Source organism: Pezoporus wallicus, unplaced genomic scaffold (assembly GCF_028554395.1).
Source record: "Pezoporus wallicus isolate ANWC-B61680 ecotype Strahan unplaced genomic scaffold, APGP_CSIRO_Pwel_v1 contig_818, whole genome shotgun sequence".
Lineage (NCBI taxonomy): Eukaryota > Metazoa > Chordata > Aves > Psittaciformes > Psittacidae > Pezoporus > Pezoporus wallicus.
In genome coordinates this window covers 5,120,754-5,145,216 of record NW_026636248.1, presented here as the reverse complement: position 1 = coordinate 5,145,216, position 24,463 = coordinate 5,120,754, and the positions used below count along the sequence as shown (strand labels likewise).

General features: G+C 43.0%; 1 protein-coding gene across 1 annotated transcript; it reads left to right on the top strand.

The window, feature by feature from the left end:
• The first annotated feature begins 7,166 nt into the window (after nucleotides 1-7,166).
• Nucleotides 7,167-16,500, top strand: LOC130593890 (leukocyte elastase inhibitor-like). The gene is made up of 7 exons (XM_057399371.1): nucleotides 7,167-8,384; nucleotides 9,988-10,095; nucleotides 10,455-10,586; nucleotides 11,426-11,543; nucleotides 13,355-13,497; nucleotides 14,294-14,464; nucleotides 14,586-16,500. Exons 1-7 carry the CDS (start codon nucleotides 8,217-8,219, stop codon nucleotides 14,988-14,990), a joined length of 1,245 nt encoding a protein of 414 aa, XP_057255354.1. The 5' UTR covers nucleotides 7,167-8,216; the 3' UTR covers nucleotides 14,991-16,500.
• Nucleotides 16,501-24,463: the final 7,963 nt, after the last annotated feature.

Below are 24,463 nucleotides of genomic sequence, written 5' to 3'. Positions count from 1 at the left end.
ACATGGATACATGTGTCCCAACACATGGATAATAGTCAGAAGAAGAATGCAAAATACAGCAATTACTTTGCAGCCCATCCTGTCTGAGAAAGAATTGCCTGCAAAGATCTTTATCAGCTCAATAACTTCAGTGATAGCTGAATGTCTAGGAACTGTCTTACACACCCCATCACTGTCTGATCTCTTTTGGAGGCTGGGGTCAGACTTACTGCAGGGCTGTTGTCACTGTGGTTCTGGTACTGGTTCTGTAGGATGCTGTTCAGCATATGATATTGCACATGGGGTTGACGACTGACTGAGCAGCTCCACAGGCAGTCCATACATAGGCAAGATGGACTAGTTACTTATAATCAGTACAGTTTGTGTTTAGGCACTGATTTTTTGTCAGGTAGTTCTAGTTGTCCAGCAGAGCATATTAAACTTATTGTAATATGCTAGCACTTTCATAAGCCTGCTAGACTCATGAAAGCCTCTGACAGATTGCCCCATCTCTCTTTTTCTGCCTGGATGAGATTACCTGAAGGAGAAAAACTCAGACACCACTCTGTCAGCCTCTTTTTTCACTTTCTAAAAACATTCCAGTCCAAGGAGCCAGTCTTTATTCAAAGGAGATCACACTCTCTTAAAATGCTGCTGAGAGCATTTAGCACATGCACACAGATTTATGTAAGCATGTCTTCTCAGAGAGTTCCTTGTGATGGCTTTGCTAGGAAGGGTTATCCCATGAAAGCAGAGACAAACAGTGTCTCAGGGTGGGGCCCATCTTTCTACACCTCCTGACTAACACCAAGGTATCCCAGCCTATGCAAGGCAAGCAGATGTCAGAGATACAAAGCTGTTTTAGTCAGCAGAAGGCAAACCCATTTATTGGTCATTTATAAACAGGGTATCTTGCCCATGAAAGCTCAGGTTCAGTTTTTACTTCTGCCTCTTGTCTCTACCAGTCCAAGTATGACACCCATTTGTCTTACAGCATGTGAGGGAGAAGCATCAGTAAGGCTCCTTCTGGTGAGAGAAACGCTGTTACAGTCTATTGTTCAGTCCCACCCTTGCTGGCCCCTGGGCCTCAGGCAAGGGATTGCATGGGAGGACATGGGAAAATGTGTGTGGGAGCTTGTCTATAGGAACAGTGACGTGCTGAAAGGTGTTGGTTTCAATGGAGAAAGTGAACATAGCTGAGGACTTGCTCAGATTGCCAAGCTGCTCCACCTCACCTTTCAAAAGAGCATTATTATCCAGTGATGGGTGATGGCCCCAATGGAAAAAAAAGCAAGCTTTTGCAGGCAGTTGCAAACTGCAGTGTTATGTGCTGAGTCATCTCATCACTTGCTCAGCTGCACAGTCATTGCCCACTTCCTGCTCCCAGCATTTTTTAGAAGAGAAGGGGTACATCTTAATGTCTTCTGGCTACAAAAGTTATTTGTGGGGAGGAGCACTTTGGTTTTGAAACTTGAAAAGTGCTACATAGAGCAAATTTGCCCCACTGGAAAAGCAGTACCGATTTGAACCCTGAATATACTGTCCTAAGGGCCTAGAAAAGACAGAATTTACACATACATTGACATTTCCTGAGGAAAAGCAGTTAAACTGATGTCAAGGAAGTTCTGAGGGAATATGTGCAGAGGAAATAAATTGTTGGAGGAATAATGTTAATATAAGAAGGAGGCAGAAAGCATGGAATTTGGAAGAAGGAAAGTCTTGAAAGATATTAAATAATGCTTAGACTGAAAAGAGGCTAGGACTCGTGGAAGCAGCAGAAGAAAAGATATTTGGTAAGGCAATGTGCAGAAATAAATTAAAAAGAGAACCCAACAGATAAAGAGACAGAAAGAACTGAAGAGGAAGACTAAAGAACACTGCAGAAACATCCAGGAAGGAAAACCAGAAACATAGAAGTGAGTTGCAAACGGAAGCCCAAAAGCGAGGAAAAGAACAGGGGTAACAAGAGCACTCATTTCATCATTGTATCTTGCATTGTTTACAAACCCCTCTTTTCAGATGGGCACTGGAGCACTGGAGCCAGGCCAGCTGGGCTGAGACCATGGCAGTGGAGCAGGAAAGAGCAAAGCTGGTAGTAGCTGATCCTGAGGAAGAGGGTCACCCAGCTTCACACTAGAAAGGAAGTTTGGGAAGGTGAAGGTGGTGCTGGGAGACCTTCTTTCTCTTTCCTCCTTTCTCTCCTCACTATATCCGATGCCTCAAATATCCTATGAATCCAAAGTCAGGTTTATGTTTTGTAGGAAGACAGAAGAGACGACAATGGAAAGACTGAAAATTTGCCAGGTTGCAAAGCCACATACAACCCTAGAGGACTTAAGACTGACCCCTGAGTCCCTCTGCCGTAAGCCAGTGTTACACCTGAGCAACCTGTGCTGGGGCAGCTCCATGCTTCCCACTTCTTTATTTCCATCTCAATTTATGCTGGAGACATGACTTATGTGATAAAGCACTCCTAGCCTTTTATTCTTAAGTCCAATGATTTAAAAGAATACCCCCTGGCTGGGGATTCCTGCTACAGTTCAAGGAAATACTTCTTCCTCTCTCTAATTGAGCTTCTTCCATACACATAAAGCTGACTCCTTACCTGAGAGAGATGGCTGTAGGCAACAGAAAGCTCATGCATTTCCCATTCGTTCGCTCTATCTCTGCAAGCAAACTCAGCTCCAAACAAGACTTCTCTGAATCCTGGGATGAGCCCTGCACATCCCTGTGTCCGGACCAGACCCCATGTACTGCACAGCAGTACAGCCATGGATCTTCAGGGTTAATGCCAGTTTTCCGGCTGAGGGTGACTTGGCATTGCAATCAGGAGATGTTGCTAGCAGATACTGCCTGGCAAACTTGTTGGGCAGCTTTGAAAAAAATACTATTAGCATATTGCTAGATACAGGTTTCCCAGTCTTCTGCAGGGAACTTCGTGTTGATGGCATTTGCATGAAATTGCACCATGCTGCTATCATCAGCAATTGGTTAGAGGCTGAGCTTTCCCACATGAGAGTGGGAGATTTTTGTAATACAGCGTTCACAGGAACGTGCTCCAGAGCTCAGCTGTTGTGCTCTTCATTTAACCTGTTCGGGCAAGAAGGTAAACGATTCTAACAATTCTTTATTTATTTTATTTTTCAATAACTTTTCTTGCTTTTCTTTTTTGGCAGATCTAAAGTAGTCTGCAGGTTGGTAAAGTAAACATCATGTTTACAGATGTGACAGAGTGGGGATACCTTTACAGGCTGCAGGCAGAAGAAACCACTGCTAAAATCCAGGTAGCTCAAGAGCTCACACAAAGGGAGCTGATCTTCAGTGGGATGTAGATGGGGAATTTAGGAACACATGGCCAAAGCTGTGAATATAAAGATTCTTGCTGAAATTTCAGAGGCTTTTGAATCTGAAATTTCACTAGGACCTCTCTGCCCATCCAGAAAGCTATAGTTGCCACAGGACTGATCAGTTCAGTAGCTGATCTACAGAGAAAGAAAGTAGAGGCTTTTTCACCCGTATGTCAAGAAGGGCTGAAGGCTAGGCTTTTTCAGGTCCACTCTACACTCACAGGTAGAAATGGGCTTTACATAAAGTAATGGTACTGACGACCTGGGGAAACAGACCCACGAAGTGGGAGATACCAGTTAACTTCCCTTCTTTACCCAGCTTTCCATGGTACAAGCAAAAGTCTTGAAAAGTTCACTAGATGAGGGAGAGAGCATGCAATTCTTTGGTTGGGTGCTTACAGTTTCCCCTGAACCCTGATCCTCCCTGCTGGGGGATTGTTTATGTTCTTAAACAATGACAATATAAAATAGGAAATGTGGAGTGGCATTCAGATTTTTGTTGCTGTTGTTGTTAGTGGGGATGCTAGTCTTTTCTATCAGCATATTAGCTCTTGGGTTTGGCAGTGATGTTTAGGAGCTTGCTAAGAAACCTATGCAGGTGCACATAGACATAGCAAATAACTTGCCACTGTGCAGCCCATAACAGGGCAATGTATATCCATGTCTGTTTATGCAGGAATAATTGACCTAGAAGGAGGTAGAAAATACACTGAAGGTACTGATGCAAAATAATAAAAGCAGTCAGAAAAAAGGCCTTTCTGGCATAGAAGTAACAGCCTGAGAGGCTAAGTTGTTTGGAAAATGAACTTGGTAACATTACCCTTGAAAAGTTATTTTGTATTGAAATGTATTGGTTTTTAATTTAAATCATGTTACTTTGGAAGTGCTTTGTGTCACTTAGGGGTGTTTAGAGTTTCTGTGTTGTAGGAGATACCATTTTTCATATATGCCATTCCTCTCACTCCAAATCAGCACAGAAACACTTGGAAATGTCTTTTTGTATGAACAGTCATGAGAAAGAAGAAAGTCACTTCTACCAATCATAGATTTTTCATGTGGAGAGACAGTACAATCTGGCATGTGCTCCTTTTCTAGGGACACACGTCATTTCTGCCTTTGTGTATGAGAAATGAATGTGCATTAAAGCACCTTAATGGGATGCAGATTGAATAAGTAAAACACGTAATGGGAATTACCATGTGACATCAGGGAAAACAGGTTCCTACTTACTTACCTTATATTAAATACAGAATTACTTTAGAAACAAGACTACAGCTCCCTTACCCTCCACACTTTATTTACTGCCTTCTCCTGTTAACTACTTAATATAATCTAATGCACTTATAAATTATGACAGCTGTGAGAACAGCTTATTATTTGAGAGTTTTTGTCTTGATTTCATCTACCCTTAGCCAAAAGCAAATGGCAAATAAGGAACAGAACATTAATAGTTACAGAAAAGGAGTGTTTATCATTTCATACAGCCATGGAAGAATACAATCTTTACAAGGTCTCTGGTATGCAGTGTTTTTTGTGAACAAGGTTCTTTTTCTGGGTAGCTGCTTGCTCATTTGTAACAGCACCAGTGATTTCCATCTGCTGTACTACATTAAAAGCTACTGAACCATCATGCAAAGCATCTCCCTTCATCAGCTGTAAAGACCCGGTCCTGCTTGTGCTATTGCTGACATTCAGTGCAGATACTTTGGCTAGTGCCGAATGGCAGCTAGGATCTTCCTGGAACACTTCTTTTGTTCTTATATCTTCTCTCTTTACCACTCCAAAATCTTTTAAAAGTAACATTACCATTTATTGTGCACCATGTAGGTGTTCTCCAAACTCCACTGTCCTTGCAGTAACTCCAAAACTCTCACTGCTTGAGTGATTACACAGATTACACACATGGCTTTATAGAGTGGAATCATTCATACACTTGTGCCTGCCCAAATTTGGATTCAGAAAGTTCATTAAATTCTTTCATTCTGCAATAACCAAGTTCCTCCTCCAGCCCACACCTTTCCTCCCTTGCTTTGGGTTTCCAGGGCAGTTCCCTACATGGTTCCCACTCACAAAAGCGTGGAGCTGGCCACAGTGTTTGCACCTGGACATCTCCCTGAGGAGCCTGCTCCTTTTTCTAAAGGAGTGGCACCTTGGTGTACCAGACACTTGCTTTCAAAACCTGTTCCCAGCTCCTGCGCTTTCTCTCCCTGCTTAGCAGTCGGTCCTCTCCCTGCAAGGTGGGGCGGAGGTGCCTCCTTCCTGACAAGGAAGTTTATTAACTCTTTTCTTCTCCTTGACTTGTCCTGAGGTTTGGGCACACCTGCAATATGCCTCATGACCTACATTTGGTGTGAACAATCTCACAGCTCCATTTCAGATCTTCCAAGAGGTGTAGAAGTGGAGCAATACAAACTTCAGCACTGAAGAAACTCTGAGTTTTGTTTTCAGAAGGTTCTGGATAGTAGGTAATGAATGTGGCAGAAAAGAGAAATGATTATGCAGCGCAATGTCTTTTTCTTGTGGTAAGGTGACTGTGTTATTAAAAGGAAAAGGAAAACGATGTTTCATATAGAGACACAAATACCAGAGCTAGAACAGCTGTTTTCAGAATTAATGAGATGCAACTCACCTTTAATTTGTTTGATCAGCAATCCTTTGGGATATTGCTCCTCTGTTTTGCCCATTAGTATGGTCTGTATGTGAAGCACTTCTGGACTTTAGTCCAGTGTGAAACATATATAAACTTTTTCTTTCAGCATTACAAGGTTTTCCACAGAGCATCAGTCAGAAACACAATGAAGCACTGATTATTGTTGTGCTTTTCAAGCTAGTCCAAAGGCAAGAAACGTCTGCATTTGCTACATGTGGCACTTTCATGTGTTCAGCAACTGGACTTTTCAGCTCTTCCAATCCACTGCAGCAATCCTCTTAGGCTAAGTCTGTTTTCCTCTGGGCTGAGTTCACTCCCATTGTATGGCACTTGCTGTGGGCTAAGATGGTTTAAGCAGACAGATGTGCATCTCAGCTGAGCCACATCAACTCTCAGCACCCTGGTAACTCTTCTGGAACCTGTGCTTCAGCTTCTCATGCAAAGTCTGTGTCTGGCCCATGACTGAGTGAGCAGTAGTGAGTGTTCTGCATCTTGAGGACAACACAACAAGAAGTTTTGTATAGCTCTTTGAGAAAAGAAAACTTTGAAGGGGAGGCTGTCTGTGAGGAGGGGGACTGTGGCTGTGGTAGAAGAGCTGGGGCCTTAGTGGGGGAGCAGGGTAGCAGCAGAGCATTGGTTGGAAGGGAATGGAGGTCCCCAGCACCAGACAGCCCTTTCCCAAGAAGGCTGTAGACCCCTCACAAAGGGGATCAGGACACCAACAGCCCAGGACAGGTTTTACAAGGGCTCTGCTAATGAAAGATCCTGAAGTTCAGCTTTGCACCAGCCTCTCCTCACCCTTACTTAGCCTTCTGGTGACACAGGCTTGTGCTCCTCACGTATATTGGCCTTGCAGGCAGCAGCAGCTGGGCAGCACAGGGTTGAGAGTGTCTGCTTTGCCTTCTGTGGGCAGTGGGAATAACCACCCAGCTGTGCACTTGCCCATCTTGTCAATGGAGAGGAGCTCCGGCAGCTTGTTATGGACCCAGCCTGTGCTTGTCCCAGTGAAGGCTGAAAGCTAAAGCCAGCCAGATCTGTGCCACTGGAGACACAAGAGCCTTCTCTTCATACTGTGGCTGAGCATTTTCCCTAAATAAAATATCTTTCTGGAACACAGGCCGTAGCTACTCTATGTCTGCAGGCAGTCAGGAGTGTATTGCTTTGTTTTTTCACACATTTTTTCTGGTGCACTGTCCAAAATATCATTTGTTTGACACTGAAAGTGATGTGGGTTTTTTGGGGGTATAACGATTCCAGAAAAGCTCATGTGATCCTACTGATACCCACACAACAGCTTTATGATTCTCTCCTACAGGACAGGAATGGAGTTTCAGGCCCCCTTTATTTCAGATGGCCTCCTGCTTGGAACTTGTTCTTAGGAGAGTGGATTTAATGTGAATAACCCACAGAAAAGGTATCAGACTCTAAGGCTTCTGGTACAAAGCAAAAGAGTGACAGAGGTCTCGTCGTATCCTCGAGCAGGAACTTACACACTTCTTTTCAGGGCTGTTGAGCTATTGCTTTGTTTGGAAATTTTAATTGTGTATCCTGCCTGAATCTGTGTTTCTTAGACAACTCATAGAATATTTTAGATTGGAAAAGACCTTTAAAATCACCGAGTCCAATCTTAAGAGGAGTGAAAAAATGTATTTCAAATTGTTCATGTTTCCGTATGTAGTTCAGCTTCCATAGCTGTTCATGACCCTTTTTCATATAAGAAAACATTTAATTAATAGTGATTTTATTTTCATAAACCTGTTGTTTGAAACCCTCATACATCTGGTTACCAGACATGGTTATGTGCAGGAGTAGTTTCTGTCATCAAGTTCCTAACACTAATCTTAAGTTGTTAGAAGAAGAAAGAGTTGATATAACTGTATACAAGAAACCAGGTTGGAGAATTAAAATGTTAATCCACAGTTGACTAATTTCAACACTATGGCCTGAAAGAAGATGCACCATGGGATAAGACAGAAAAATGGTCCTTTCTCAGTAATTCACATATGTTGTGAGCATGTACCCTTCCCAAACCTTCTGTGCCTTTGCTCCTGCTGTGTAGCATGGACAAGCAAATGTGTGCGAGGATGGTTGTTTCAAACTGTTGGAATTTAGAAAACTTTTATTTAGCAGCTATGGGGCAATCTCAGGGCAGGCAGATGCTTCACAGTGTGGTCTAATTATGCAACAAATGCATTAAATTTCTTCTTTCTTTTGTGCTCCCAGCCAGAAACCGCTTCACGATGGGCTCCATTTCTAGGCCAGTTACTGAGTTTTGCCTTGATCTCTACAATAAGCTCAACAGAAATGCGGAGAACACAAATATCGTCTTTTCTCCAATGAGCATCTCTGTTGCCCTGGCCCTGGTCCATCTAGGTGCAAGAAACAACACTGCTGCTCAGATAGAAGAAGTAAGTATTAATGAAACATGCCAAAATGCTTCCACATTGCTTGCTCTTCCTCTAACGGAAACGTTGGGCATCCTAGCATGACATGTGTGTGAGGGTCTCATAGGAAACAAGCAATGAATACAAACACAGGTGCTACCTTCACAGTCGTGCTTGGTGCACTACGATCGTTGCCATCTATCTGCATGTGTGAGTCACACCATGCCCCCATGCAGATTCAGGAGCAGGGAGCAAGAGCTAAATGGGAGGAGGTGATACACCACAGTGGGGCACTCTTACTTTTCCTGCAATCAGAATGTCAGGCTTCGTTTCAGGATTACAGGCAGGTGCTTCCTCTTGTGGTTGCTATGAGAATACTGAAAGTGTGGATGCCTATGGGTAGTGGGGAGAGTCCTGAAGTGATAACACCCGGGTAGCTGGAAGCATCAGCTCACTTACCACAGTATTCAAAAGTGAAAATATCTCACTTAGAGAGCTCACAGGGACCCAGGTGGTCAGGGAGGAGAAGGCCACCTCTCCAACTATTGTGCCTGTACTCCCTGCAGCACAAGTTCTGCTTTCTGCAACCTTCTTCTCTCACTTATGCTCGTGAGTGGTAAGAGAACAATAAACCTAAACTACCGGATCTTTCCAGTAGCTGGCTCTGTACTGGTAGATCTTCATCTGTCATGCCCCAGCGCTGCCATGTGCACAGTCTGGCTGCTGGGTCACGTACAGCCAAGGCAGATGTACCCTTCTCATGAGGTTTCAAGGGTGTAGGTGGTTGACCTAGCTGGTGGCTGCTGGGTGTCCACATGGCCACGCTTTCATTCCCTTTCTTCAACAAGAAGCAGGAGACAAAATAAGATGAAAGATCTTGTAGGTTGAGATAAGGACAGGGACGTCACTCTTCAGTTACTGTCATGTCAAAACAGACTTGACTCATTTTTGAGCCAGCTGGAACCAGCTCTAACACAGGGTCAGTCGCCAGTCTCTTCCTACAGAGGCCACCACTGCAGGCTCACGGCTACCATAACCTTGCCACATAAACCAAATACACAGGAACTCTTGCTTATTTTAGGAAAAGTCCAGTATCTTCAATATAAAGATTGTCTATGTATGATGTCATATTATGATGGAGAAGCTGCTGGACATTTTTCAGTGAGATACTTCACATTAGAAACAAAGAATAGTTTCCACTAAGAGCAGTGTGGTTTTGGTATGTCTCCTAAACAGATGCAAAGATTAAGAATGATTGCAAAAAGCCAGTTTTGATGTTTTCAAAGAAAACTATTTTCATCTCTTTGCCTGAGGCAACTTTTTGTTTTGAAATTTAAGGTAACTGTAACAATAAAAATACAAATCACATGTAAACATTTTGAGGTAGTGGAGAGTAACAATTTGAGGGATTAAGTGCAAGTTCTTCCTGGTTAGCTGAAATAGAAATGTGAATTTGAACATTAATATATGAACAATTTCAAGTCTGTCATTTTAGCCTGGCAGAAGCTGAGAAAACATCTTTCATAAATCTACACCCTTTATGCAGGGCAGTATAGCAAATCTTTTAACCAAGGAAAATGCTTTTATCCCAATTACAGTTTTCACAATTTGGGATCTTCAACTGCAGGTGCTCCATGCCAGGAAAGCTACAGGAAGAACGAGCCTTGGATCTGACCGTGAGAGCGTAGAAACAGAGCCAGAAGGAAGCCAGGAAAGGCAGCTTTCCCCCTCACAGGTACGTCTTTGCATGGAGAGCACCGGAGCCCTGTCTTCACTGCACGGTAGGTTTCTAGGTATAAAGCACTAGAGTCTGCCACTGGAGGGAGTCAAGACCACACTCATAGACTGCCTAATCCAGTAGCAAATGTCTGATACAGGGTGATACTTTATTAAGGTCCAAGTCTTCCATGAAGTGAATACCAAAGCCTTGAGTCTTCTTAGCTGAAGGAAGATCAGGCTACAGAGCTTAGACTAACTGGATTTAAAAATCAGTACAGCAGTATAGCCCTATAGTGTAATCTAATTAGGATGTAAATCAACAACCAGAGCTATATGGAGGGATTGTTATAGTTGCTGTGTTTGTAATATTCCCAGTGTAACAAGGATGGAGACCTCAACCATAAAGAGTTCCAGGCACTGCTTTTACAACTACAAAACCTTGGTGGAAGATATGTTTTAACCCTTGCCAACAATCTCTTTATACAACAAGGATTTGAACTCCAGCAGGTAAGTTACCTCTATCTGCTAACTGCTGTGGCCCTGAACTCAAGCTTCTCTGTAACTGTGAGCCTCGCTAATGTCCACCTCACATGTCAAATGGAGCACTTCATGTATCTTTTGGGGCTGCTGGGAAAGAGACAAGAGTGACAGCTTTTAGTTATTTTGTTAGAAAACCCCATCCTGTTGATATCAATGGCTAGATAGTGAAAATAAAGCAGGAGTCTGTTCATTTTTGGCATAAGTCTGCATTCAGTCAGAGTAGGACTACAGTCAAATATGCCTATTCGAGCTGTCCATAAGCTACTTACTTCTGTGCTTGCAAGTTGGATGCTGGGGCAGCAGGAAGCTTGGAGAGCATTTATTACCTGAGATGTTATAAACTTCCATGTGTAGGGCTCGTGTGCTGAACTACTTACTCCTTTCTTACTGAATGACAGAGCAGTCTCCAACTACCTAGTATGGATAACTTGCTAGTCACATCTTTGCTTTTCTGTCAGTTATTTCTGTGGAATGATTTGGATACTTAATCATTAAACAACACACCTTGCATCTTCTCTAGTTTTTATCTGTACCTCAGCTATGCAGTTCTCCATGGGAAGACTCTTTCTTCTGGCTTTCTTCCTTCTTATTTACTTTTTTTTTGCCTGTGCAATAGAATAAATATATCTTTCAAAGATTCTCTGAATAAATTTCAGATGGTTGTTGTTTCCAGAATGAAATTTTGCCTTATGTAGTCAACAGGACCCTCACCATTTCTAAGATAGTTCTGAACCATTAATTTCTTTCAAAAGGGAATAAGTGCTTAACAGATTTGATCAATTCATAATCTTTATTTTGCTTTACAGCAATTTCTAATGTGCTCTAAGGAACTATATGGAGCAATGCTACAAACAGTAGACTTTCATGGTGCTGTTGAAGCTGCCAGAATAAAAATCAACACTTGGGTTGAAAGTGAGACACAAGGTAAACTAAAGTAAATCTGTAGCCATACTATCACTGCCTTATTACACTGCTTCAACAAAAGAAATCCAGGGTATGAAAAGCAGACTTGCTCATGTTTCTGGGTGTTCAACCTTATGCTGTTTAAAGACATTATGTCTTCCCATCCACTCTTGAAATATTAGAGTAAGTTATCAGCTAAATTATTTCTGAATTAAATGTATGTTTGTTGCCAGATACTTTTGTACTCTTGCCCTTATGCCTGGCATGATAATTGCAATAGAACCTGTAAGGCTCAACCAGAGAAACTGCTCCGGTGCACAGCCACTGTCCTGGGTTCAGCAGTAGCAGTCATGTTTCTCCTTCTTGGTAGCTGTCGCAGTGCTGTGTTTTGACTTCCAGCCTGAGAACAGTGTTGGTGAAGTCGATGTTTTCAGTTGTTGCTAAGTGATGTTTACCCTGACCAAGGACTTTGTGAGGCTCATGCTCTGCCAGGGAGGAGGGGAAGGCGTGAGGAAGCAGAGACAGGACACCTGACCCAGGCTAGCCAAAGAGGTATTCCATACCACAGCACGTCATGCCCGGGGTGGGGGGTAACTGGGAGTTACCCGGAAGGACACGGGCTTCCAGGTGGGACTCGTTTCTTGGCCGGTGGTATCGTATTCTCTTCCCTTGTTATTTTCCCTTATCATTGTTGTCGTTGGTGGTGGTAGCGGTGGTGATTTGTGTTGTACATTGGTTGCTGGACTGTTCTTGTCTCAACCTGTGGGAGTTGCGCTCATTCGATCCTCCTCCCCGTTCCCCCGGGAGCAGGGAAGGGGAGAGCCCAGCACCACTCAGTGGGAGTGAGTGAACAAGCTGTCTGGCTAGGGTTTAAACCAGGACAGCCACAAATACAGAGACAGGACAGCAGGGGATGGAAGCTATGAGCTTCAGGGTGAGACTGGGAACAGCCTGGGGTGGGCGGGGGGAAAGGAAGAGGATTACTGAAGATCTGATTATATGTAGAGCAATGCCCACAAAGATCAGAGATGTTACCACAAGCAAGACTCACTATCACAAGTGACAATCAATCAGCTCTTGCCCTTGACAGGTTTGCAGAGCATTTGCTCTTGTCGATTAGACTAAACATGATAGGTGGCATTTTCCTTTAGTTTTGCCAGAGCTGCAGTAGCAGTAGCAGCAGGATGAAAGTTTTCTAAATCTTGTGGCTGAACATAAACCAGAACTTACTGGGGGACAGGCAAATAGATTTGAAGGCTTCTGTAATTTATCAGTTGCCCATCTCCTGAACAACCCCGTCCTTGTACTGGCAGAGCGTCCTGTGACTGATGTGGGGAAGAGCTGTTCACTCCAGTTGGCTCCCAGTAAGAGGGCTGAAGGTTCACCCGTCACTGTGCCCAGGGTTAGGAGCCATCATTGCTCTGAGTGCTCGTATGAAGCCTGTGAACCTGCTAACTCCTACTTCAGCTTCTGTATATAAAGTCGGAAGCTCCACAGATGGTTAACTGCTGTGGATGGCACAAAGTGAAAGATTCTCTCATGTAACCCAAAATAGGTGATTAATGGTGTTGCCTCCATCCTTATGGTTAATGTCACCTGGCACATATGTATGGTCACTGACACTGACAGCTGGCTAATTCGATGGCCCTCCCTGTCCTCTCTGACTGGAAACAGTGTAGAGGAATCTACCACTTGTTTTCCTATGTCGCCCCTTTGAATAAACCAAGAACTGGATTTCTAAGTTTTCCCAAAACTAATTTCACAGACAGTTATCTCAGTCCAGAGTCTTAATGGCAGCTAACAAATACTGTGTATTCTGAAATTTCCTTTAGGTAAAATCAAGGAACTCTTTGCTCCTGGTGTGATTGATGTACATGCATTACTGGTGCTGGTGAATGTAATCTACTTCAAAGCATCTTGGGAGCACAAGTTTGAGGAACAAAAAACGGTACAGAGAGACTTTAAACTGAATCAGGTAGATCTGCATTCTATAAATCTTAACATTATTTACCCTAGATACCGTAAGCACTGCAGCAAGCATAACAAAGAAGCACAATGACCAGGGCTCAGCTGCCTGTGAGCAAGGTGTGGGTGAGCTGGGAATTTAACCTGCCTCTCCTGTTGGGTCAAGGTGGCAGGAGTTTTTTTCATAGAAAAGCACATTTTTCTTCACATGCTAATCAATACTAGCAGGATTTTTGCTGAAAGCATCATTAGAAAAAGTCTTCTTTCACTACTCTAGAAGCTATATATGTGAGCTAACTGTAAAAGGTAATTTGAGCCTCTATAAAGCTTTCAAACAACCCCGTCACAAAGAAAGGCAAGATAATAAAACTTAGAAGAGGATACCTGAGAAAGGCTATGGTTTTGCTTTTAATGTATTTATTGCTTCCTGTCTAAACGATCAGTCTGATAAATGACAGCCTGATTCTTTCAGTCCTATTTCTTCTTTATCCCAGTCCAAGTTAGGACTTGCAAATCCAACCAGCATCAGCCTGTTTGGAAGTATAACACTATTAAGCAACTTCATTATCTGATCAGTTGCAGGGAAATGGTTGGTTGGTTTGCTTACATGTTTGTTTTCCCTAAAGAATTATCCCCTTTATTTACACATGGGAAAGCTGATGTTTTGTGTGTCAGTGTAGATGCAACAAATTGAAGAAAAATATTTAGCCTAACAGCAATTATTGCTGAAACCTAACTGCTGATATTACACCTGTAATAAGTTTAAATGTTAAGAGCAGTACTGATTGTATAATTTTTTTAAATAGAATGAGAGAAAAGCTGTGCAGATGATGTATCAGAAAGGAACATTTAAATTAGGCTACATTGAGGAGATGAGTGCTCAGGTCCTTGAACTCCCTTATGCTCAGAAGACACTGAGCATGATCATCCTGCTGCCAGGTGATATGGCTGATGGATCTACCAGTGGGCTGGAGCAGGTAAGGCAGTATATATCATGTACTGTGGCTGGAAGTTCTTTGCCTGAATTATGTCTGGATAAAGACCTAAATTTTTCAAAGCTGCTCACTATTTTAAGCTCTTTTTCCTCCCATCTTCTAGATTGAAAGCACAATGACTTATGAAAATTTAATGCTGTGGGCCTCTTCAGAGCACATGTTTGAGACAATAGTAGAGGTATACCTCCCCCGATTCAAGCTTGAAGACACCTTTAACCTCAATGAGGTATTACAAGAGATGGGGATGACTGACGTCTTCAGTGAATCAAAAGCTGACCTTTCTGCAATGTCATTTGCAAAGTCTCTGGTACTGTCAAATGTTGTCCATAAGACATACGTGGAAGTCAATGAGGAAGGCACTGTAGCAGCAGCTGGTACAGCAGGTGCCATTGTGAGAAGGTCTCTTCCTCTCAAGGAGATCTTTATGGCTGACCACCCTTTCTTGTTTTTTATTAGACATAATCCTACTAATATCTTTCTTTTCTTTGGCAAACTCTGCTCACCTTAAAATCAGGGACATTTTCTAACGTTGTGAGAAACAGCTGGATCAAAATGAGAAATTGTATTTTTTCCCAATGCATTCTTAATCCTTTGACAGCTAGTTTGTATTTCAAAGTGATCTCTACAACCAGTTTAGCTTAGAACCAGCCAATTGAATGCTCTGCCACTAGGTTCCTTGAATTGCAAATATTTATCTGAATCCAGAATAAGAGTAAATTTTGTCTTAACCTCATTGGATATGAGTAACATCTTGTTTCCTCAATGACCACATATGCTCCTGCATTCCTGCATTCATATGCTTTCCTGCATATTAACGATGATGACAAAAGGGTTGAGATTAGAAGAGACCTCTGGAGGTCATCTGGTCCACCTCCCCTGCTCAAGCAAGGCCACGTACAGCTGGTTGCTCAGCACCATATCCAGATGCCTTTTGGATATCTCTGAGGATTGAGACTCCACCACCTCTCTCTGGACTATCACTCCTGTGTGCTTCCTAAGGTCTCAAATGACTCCAAAGAGAAATTTGTATGCACGCTGTCTGCCGTAACAGGATACAAACCCACAAATTTCTAACGATGGTTAATTATTTACATAGTAAAGAAGGCGGTATATGGGGATAAACCAAATGTTTTCAGTCTCAAAGAATAGGAAGAAAATGTTCTAAAGTACCCCACTGAAGTTACTGATTTGTGAACTGTAGCCATGAACTTCCAATAAATGTTTTTTCTTCTTTACATGCTGCTGTTGGTGAATTTTAACAATCTGAGATGCAGACATGAAAGACAGGGCTCTCTCCATGCTCTGAGAAGTGAAGAAAGGCTTTGAAATAGGTTGCCTATAGAGGCTGTGGAGTCTCCTTCCCTGGATATATTCAAGAGCCATCTGGGCAATCCTGAGTAGTGTGCTCTAGGTGACCTGATTGAGCAAGAACAGACAGGAGCAGGACAATAAAAGAGTTAAATAACCAACTCTTGACTGTCTAATTTGGAGTTGCAGGCAGCCCAATTTACCTATTAGATGATGCTTTTGTTAACTAAAGTTATCATCATATGGTGTTTACATTCTCTGGGGAAGTTTTGAACCTGCAATCTCAAAAATCAACACTGCTTCTGAAAATGCAGGGATGGGTATTTCACTGATTAAGTGGCAAATGCCAAAAGGGAAAAAAACCTTCCCTTTATTCCTGTCTTTTCTCAGAAATGAGTATATGCACCCCAACCCTCAGTATATTCGATTTTGGCACTCTTGAGTGTCTGACGACACTGTGGGTTAGCAGGGGGATGGATCTGCACTTGCTATCAGTGCAGAATGAGGGAGGTTAGTCCTGAAAGTGAAAGAAATAGAGGGGAATGTTTGCAGTAAAAAATCTTCATTTAACACTGGCTAAGCAGGGCCATTCCTGTGCTGCCAGATCATGGGAATGTGAAGACATGTGGTGAGCCCTGTTTGGTGTAAGGGATGCATCTGGGACATTTCTGGTACATGCAGTAGCAACGGTTTTATGACTGCCACAATCTTGTGTACTATGCAAAGAAGATTAACATTGTGAAGGGGAAAAAACAAATGTCTGTGTGACTTATTCCTTTTGCTTTTTTCCCCCTTGGTGCAAATTCTACCAAAGGCTGTGCCTCTTTCAGCCAATCCCCGTCTGTGCAAACAATATTCAATGCCTCTTCTCTCCCTGCAGTTCACAGCTTGCCAAGGGAGCACACATCGTCTTTGCAAATATCAAGGTTCAGATGTGTTTGCTGCTCTGCCCTGAGCCCCCAGGGTTGGACTAGGTGATCTTTAAAAGTCCCTTCTTACACAAACTGCATTCTATGGTTCTGCATCTTGCACATCAGCTGGATTTGGCTAGCTCGACCAAACTTTGATCAGTTACTGATTTACAGCTGGTCAAACTAGCTTACAGTAACCACATTGTATCACAAAACACATGAGCTGGTATAAACCCAGTAGAGTTATTAGGTATTGTGTCTTAGACCCAAATGTACATGCACATTGCAAAATCTCAGGTTCTCCTGGCTTTAATGTCCTGTGTTATACTTACTGAACTGTGTAGGATCTGCCTTTTTTTCCTACTCCTAGCTGGAACTGGAAGTAACGGGGAAAAACTCATCTGTGATTGGAGTAATGGTTATTGACAAAATGTAGATCTTTTGGCCTATAAGGTGAAGAAATACTATTTTCCAGTGCTCATGGCCTGAGACTGGATTTACAGACATGATCAGTGTTGAAAGTTTCACTTTTACAGTATCATTCTTTATGTTTGTGTTCAGTCTGAGCTAACTTTGCATGCGGTTTCCTCTCAAGGTGTGGTGGTAGAAATTTACACAGCAAGTCTCCTCCACTCCTTGAAATTTGGCATGATGCATTTGGGTTGCAGTGTCTCAGCTTCTCCAGGTTGCATGGCCGCAGCCCTTCTTAAGGATTCATTAGCAGGTGTGGATGTTCGGTCAAGTGGTGCTCACCATCTCAGTGAGTTAGGTATTCGCTTCTTCCCTGGTATCAGCTGAGGGAAAGGCCACAGTTTGGCCCTTAAATCACAAGATCAGTCAGTACCCTGGCCTTGACTGATGGCAATGTAAGTAGTTTCCTGCTTTCTGTACTGTGCAACGTGCTAATCTACTCCAGCAGTACGGTCAGTCACACAGCAATGGCAGCAGGGTAATCTAGACTTCTCATTTCTGTATTTATTAAAAAATTGTCTTTTAGTAGATCCTTGATTTTATTTTTTTTGTAAAGTATGCTCATTTTATAAATGGATTTATAAGCACTTCTACATCACAGCGTTCATAGGCTTTATGAAAACCAGATTCAGAAGTCACACTTCCTAACGGTACTTTTCTTGTGTCTGTAATGGAGAATCAGTGAATAACATGTTAAATGCACAGAATTATAGGTGGCTGCAGAAAGGAGAAGCAACACAGAATAAACGCTGTCTTTCCTAAAGAGAACATAGGCTGCCTTTAAGCATGTACATGCAAAAAGCCACCTGAAAGAAAAATTTTATCTTCTTATGCATGTGGAAGTATCCAAAATTTGTAGACATTTCATTTTCACCTTCTGCAAATTCTGAGCAGCTACTATTTTTGTTTGCTTACTCTGAACTGCCTTGACATTACCACGGAGGTGCTTTGCCCGTGCTGAAATTCAGGAACGAGGTGCATCGAGATGCAAGTCCTTAGAGAACATCCATTGAGTGCATTCAAAGCAGACTTTGTGCAGGTATTCAAATAGAGCTCACTGAAACTGCCATTAAAGTGACTTTCTTTTTTTTAAAGTGAAAATAGTACATAACTTCTGTAGTGGGGAAATTCATGTGGCTCAGGATGTGGAGGGCTGGTCTTCAGTGTATCCCATTCACTTGCTGGAATTCAAGCCTGTGTCTCATAGGAGAATGCACCAAGCACTATCAGGCACTAGGTTTTAGCACAGGCTGGGTGGGAGAACTGCCCACCTTCCTCTTGAATCCCTTAGACAAATGAATACAGCCTAATGGCACAAGAAGAGAACTCAAGGACTGATAAATTTGCAGTTCAACAACTATTGTAGATAAGTTCTGGTTTCCAGTCTCTGCTCCTGGGACTATTCTTATTTTAATCTAGTAACAGACAAAAAACTAAAATAAAGTGGGCAGGTATTCCAACAAGGATATTGAACTATTTTTGTCTGTAGCTTTCTGATAGCATGAATTTTTCCCCACTTTCTTAATATCTGCCTTGAAAAGAAAACAGTGAATAAAGTATTTTAATTGTGAGCTTCTTTTCAGCTCTTTAGAGGGTGTGACTATGCAGCTTTTTCTTCTGAACCCTCAGGCATGAAGTTATATATCCTTAATTATGAGATGGTGTGTCACAGCTTTTGTATAGGAGCACTGCCACCTACCCAGCTCCAAGATTGTTTCTCATTATTCCCTCATTTGACTGCTGTAGTTTGGAAACAGAGTCCAGCTTTTCCATACATGTACTGTCAATTTTAAAAACACTGGAAGGGCACTGCTGAAGGAGCTCTACTGCATATCCTTACTGATGAGAAAATGAACATGAGCAGGCAGTGTGCGCTTGCAGCCCAGAAAGGCAACCGTGGGCTGCATCAAAAGGAGCGTGACCAGCAGGTCAAAGGAGGTGATCCTGCCCCTCTACTCTGCTCTCGTGACACCTCACCTGAGTATTGTGTGCAGTTCTGGTGTCCTCAACATCAAAAGGATATGGAACTGTTGGAACAAGCCCAGAGAAGGGCCACAAGGATGATCAGGGGACTGGAGCACCTCCTGTATGAAGACAGGCTGAGGAAGTTGGGGCTGTTCAGCCTGGAGAAGAGAAGGCTGCGTGGAGACCTCATAGCAGCCTTCCAGTATCTGAAGGGGGCCTATAGGGATGCTGGGAAGGGAATTTCATTAGAGACTGTAGTGACAGGACAAGGGGTAACGGGTTCAAACCTAAACAGGGTAAGTTTAGATTGGATATAAGGAGGAAATTCTTTCCTATTAGGGTGGTGAGGCACTGGAATAGGTTGCCCAGGGAGGTTGTGAATGCTCCATCCCTGGCAGTGTTCAAGGCCAGGTTGGACGAAGCCTTGGGTGACATGATTTAGTGTGAGGTGTCCCTGCCCATGGCAGGGGGGTTGGAACTTGATGATCTTAAGGTCCTTTCCAACCCTAACTATTCTATGTTTCTATGATTCTATGTCTTTCTTCCTTGAGCAATGCCTCCTGAGGCATCTAGCTTTCGGCAAAGTACTCAGTGTAGCCTGCAGCCTCGCAGCAGACAGCTCTGCCTTCACTCACACCCCTGTCAGCTCCTTTTCCAAGAGGCCCCCACAGCAACCCACTGTGCTGCCTATCTGTTCTCTCCCCTGCAATCTGTCATCACAAAGCAGTCCCAAACACAGGCCAGCAATGACGAGTCCTGCCTTTTCCACAGCTGTCAGTCTGCTGAGTGAGAAATTATCTTGCTAAACAGTAGAGGGGCGACCACTGATGGGGAAGGCTTTCTCAATCCAGAGTTTCATAATAGGGGAAAGTCCATCAAATCATATTATCAGATTATATTAATGCAATCAACCTGTGGTAGCTATATGGGGTTTGGCTGCATTTTGATCAATGGAGCCAGCTCCCTATTGGCCTATAATAACCACAGTGCTCACCCCACAACCCGCCATGAGACAACAAATGCCCCTTTGTTCCACAGGGGAAACACTGTGAAAAACCTGACTGCTGCTTGTGAAGCAGAGCAGCCTCCAGAGTCAAAAAAGAAATGCTTTGGCAGAGTGGTGCCCATTTCCTTGTTCGTGAATGCTGGTGAATAGGAAGGATCCTGGCAGACATACCCACGGACATATGGTGTATCTCCCATGCCCCCAGACATGAGCTACTCCACTGTATTGTCTTTTTTGCTTGTTTTGTGCAAGCCATCCAGAGGTGCCGGCAGACAGTGGCTGTGGAGCTCAATAAAAGTTTTATGAACCCTACATTCATTTCAAGCCAAAACAATTGATGCTTCAAGCTCCCCAGATAGTTCTGGTGAAATATGTGGGCTAGACCTAAGGGTTAAGAAACCAGATCCATAGCTGGAGTACAGTGGCAAGTATTCGGAGCTGAGGACCTCAGCTGAAAGTGCTACTATAGCAGTGTCTAACTCTCTGTGGTGTCATGAGTAAATTCCACATCCAGCCTTGTGGAGGGACAAGGAGCACCAGCCTGGACAAAGGAGCTGCTCTGGTTCAGTGCTTTTCCCTGCACATGACCAGCAGCACTGACCACGCTGAGCTGGGCTGGTGGTGTCTTCACTTCACCTCCTCTTGACCATTTTCTGCATGAGGCCAATGGAAAAATTCCTAAAATTCTTACCATACAGGAGCATCCTGCTGCCAGGATCTGTTCCCAAGGCTGTGTAACTGGGATTCTTTCTGCCCCCTGGACCGGATCTCATACCATCTGGTTAGGCCTCCTACCTGCTGATCTATAGTCTGGTAGATGCTCAAAACTCAGGATGTGATGCTGAAGACCACCATGTTCTCCCTCCACTCCCTGGCTCTTGCTAATACAGGAAGAAAAACATGCTGAGACCCCTGAGATAAAGTGCCCAGGCTGGGGCAGCCGCGGATAAGTGTAGTCCTCATGCAGAGAAGCTGCTGGGGCACAGGCTGGATGATTGCACCTCTGCAGAAAGGCCGGGGTTAAAGAAGAAATAACAGGTTGTGGTCATGGGCCCAGCTCTTTTCATCTGCTGCAAGGTTGTTAGGGCTGCCCTTGAGAGACGGGTTATCAGATGCACGTAGGTCCTTCAGGGTGAGGTGCCTCCCTGAGCACTGTGTATCACACTCTTATTTTCTGATTTGTTTCTGTTTCCCTCTTGCCTATACAATTTTCTGCACTTATACACTATCCATTTACAAGCTGTTAAATATTGGTCATCTGATAGTGGGGGCAGGGGGAATATGACGGTTTTACACTCATGCCTGAGAACAGAATTCAGCCCTGAGTCTCCAGCTGAGTCTGTCAGACACCCGAGCATACCAGAAAGAAGTAAGAGCCATCATGAAGTCTCATGAAATGATCTCACACTGTTGTATCTCTCCATGTAGCACCTAGGCAGACAAAAGGAGAATGTATTTATGAATACATCCTGTAGCTGGTTTCCAAATACAGGGGGAAAAAAATGAACCACGTCTCAAATATATAGCAGCTCTGCAAGTGAAGAATGTAGTTACAGGCTTTCCCCACTCTTAAATGAGAAAGCTTGTTGTCAGGATCAGAGCTTTGAAGTCACCCCACAAACCTCTGATACTGTTCCAGCTCCTGTTTACCTCCTGCCACTTGAGGTAAAGCTTACGTGGCACAGGATGGAGGTTTAGGAAAACAGTCAAATGGTACTTTCCACCAGCAGTAACAGTGGTTGTGTCTGCTGCTATACCACAGGGACACTGTTCCACTGGCCCACAAATAGATAGTTGCACGGGAAGCACTGTATCATGATTTCCCGAACATCCTCAATGTCCTTTCATCAGCATTATGTTGTTAGATACCTGCCTTCATCTGGAACAGTGTGAGATGCTTCTGTGAGTGAATAGATGTCCCAGGTCAAATACTACTGGACCTCATGTTCTGCCAAGACATTCTCGTTCACATCCAAAAAACATGCAAGACCAAAATAGCAGGGACTACTTTGCATATTCTGCATAAAATAATGGTTCATGGAAGCATATTGCTTTAAAGTCTGCTTTTTTCTAATGTTTTATTCTGTGTAGTAGAAGTACCTTTTTTTATGAAGGTTATTAGTAATACTGGTCACAAGTTCTACGTTAGATTACACACAAATGTTTACAATCAGCTGGGATACAACTATCTGGTATTCACATGGTGATGTATCTGGTTTACAGGCCAGCCAGAAATGAAGAGGCTGTCAAACTGTCAGATTTTATCTGTGAGAGCAACAGCTTTCTCAATGATAGAAGTCAGTGCAACTGAGAGAAAGCAGAAACGGGGAGAGATGCAGAGAACTTTATTTTCAAGACAGTTCAGTAGTCCTTGGTCACTGCAGGTATGTAGATAGGGAATTTAAATTGTAGAATGATGAAATGATATATTATACAAATTCCATGTCAGGATGGGGAAAATATGCCATTTGCACATCCACATTATTCCATGGCCTGAAGAAGAGCCTTTTTCCATGGCAACAAATTCTCTTTTCACACCTTCTCTGGAGATGAACCTGTTTACACTGGCTGAGAATTTGACCCTGTGCTTTCAAATTATACACCTGCCAGTTCTTCACGGGGCTTGGCTGCTTGAGAAAGATATTTCTCAATTTTATTTTGTTTTCAAAAGTTAGTCACTGATCATATGTGAACGATATTGGTTATCACTCTCCACAATACATCTGATTTCACTAGCTGTAAGGACTGGCAAGGACATCCCCAAACTTTTATGCTAATAATATATCAGACTAAGAAGCAAATGCATAATATGACTAGCTATGGAAATCAGACCACAAGGATTGTCACTGGAAGAGCAATTACTTTTAACATTCAGTCTGATAGTCAAAAGCAATATTTTTCTCCTCAGAATTGTGAAAATTATGCAATGTTCTACAGGGCTGAGCAGTCTCAAAGGGCGTTTCAGGTTTCCAAGTTGATAACTTGTTGAAGTAGCTCAGTAACTAGCAATACCCACAGTGTTTTGGGTAGTGTGATTAGTGTAGCAATAAGTTCTTGGTCATTAGTACATCTGCAATAATTACATTTTACAACCTGAGAAACACTCCCAAACACTATATCTTGTGCAAAGAATAAATTGTCTAATAAGTATTTGCATGACTTGACCAGTTAATGTACATCAAAGTTTGAAAATGTCTAGATGTGACTGTTCTAATTTACAGTCAGGATGATTTAAGACGGAGATGAGTCAAAACTCCAGGGATAAGCAAGCAACCAAACTTAACAGAGATTTGGAAACTCCTTGTCTAGAAGCTTCTAAAATCAGGCTCAACAAACACCTATCAACTGTAATGGAGACATCTCTGATCCTGCCCTAGGGCAGCAGGTGCAATAGACAGTCTCAAGGCTCCTTCCAGCCACGCGTTTCTGTCACTTCCAAACAGAACTAATTAATGGCTACATGGAATTGCAAAAGAACAAAGATTTACTCAATGTATCTGTTCAAAGTGATTAAGAGATCTATTAGTGGGAATAGATTTTAGTTTTGAAAGAAGGCTATGCAGACTGGGATAATTTCTCTATGTTTCGCCCCTTGTGCCACTTGTGTCTTCCCACTTACAGTAGAAATATCAGGAATCCCCAGGAGAGGACCAAGACCCTCATATTTCCATCAGGAAAATGTAAGGAAATGCAGGTGATGCATGGGGAGCCCTGAACTGCAGTGTCTCTGCAGGAAGCATAGCATCCCAGGTCTACCAGAGTTAGTCCACCCATGAAGTGTGGTTGAGACAAATGCACACAATCTGTGCCACATCGCTGCATCAGCTGCAGAGTTCTCAGTTGCAGCATACTGCACATACACACTTGGCACAGATGTGCACTGTGTGCTATGTGCCCACTAGAAGAGTGGATGTAACACAAATGAAAGCAAGCTGCTATTTGCGCAAGCTGTTGGATATACAACAAACTCTGCAACAAATGGCTGAATTTATCTTCTCCATTAAGGACAACATTTTCAATTGGGGAAGAAAACAGGTAGGGAAAACTCTCCAAAAGGGGTCTTTAAGAGAGAAGTCTTCAGAAGCACAGAACTGGAGTAGGCAGAAGAAATTGCTCTACCTTCAGTTCTGGGACTGCTGCCTCATGTCACAATTGGCCAAATAGATACTTCTATATTTTTCTTTCCCTTGCTACTGTGCCATCTGCAGAGGTGTTAATAATTAATTTCTACTGCAAAAACATGTTTGCATTCAATGGTGACACTTCAGACAGCAACACGCATCTAATTTTGTAGACTTTATTTTTGTACATGTAACCCCC

Excerpts from the sequence above, each read along its gene's own strand:
- LOC130593890 (XM_057399371.1), top strand. The coding sequence starts at position 8,217 with ATGGGCTCCATTTCTAGGCCAGTTACTGAGTTTTGCCTTGATCTCTAC. Across the intron at positions 10,096-10,454 it reads GGCAGCTTTCCCCCTCACAG|TGTAACAAGGATGGAGACCT; the intron begins GTACGTCTTTGC and ends TAATATTCCCAG. Across the intron at positions 10,587-11,425 it reads AAGGATTTGAACTCCAGCAG|CAATTTCTAATGTGCTCTAA; the intron begins GTAAGTTACCTC and ends TTTGCTTTACAG.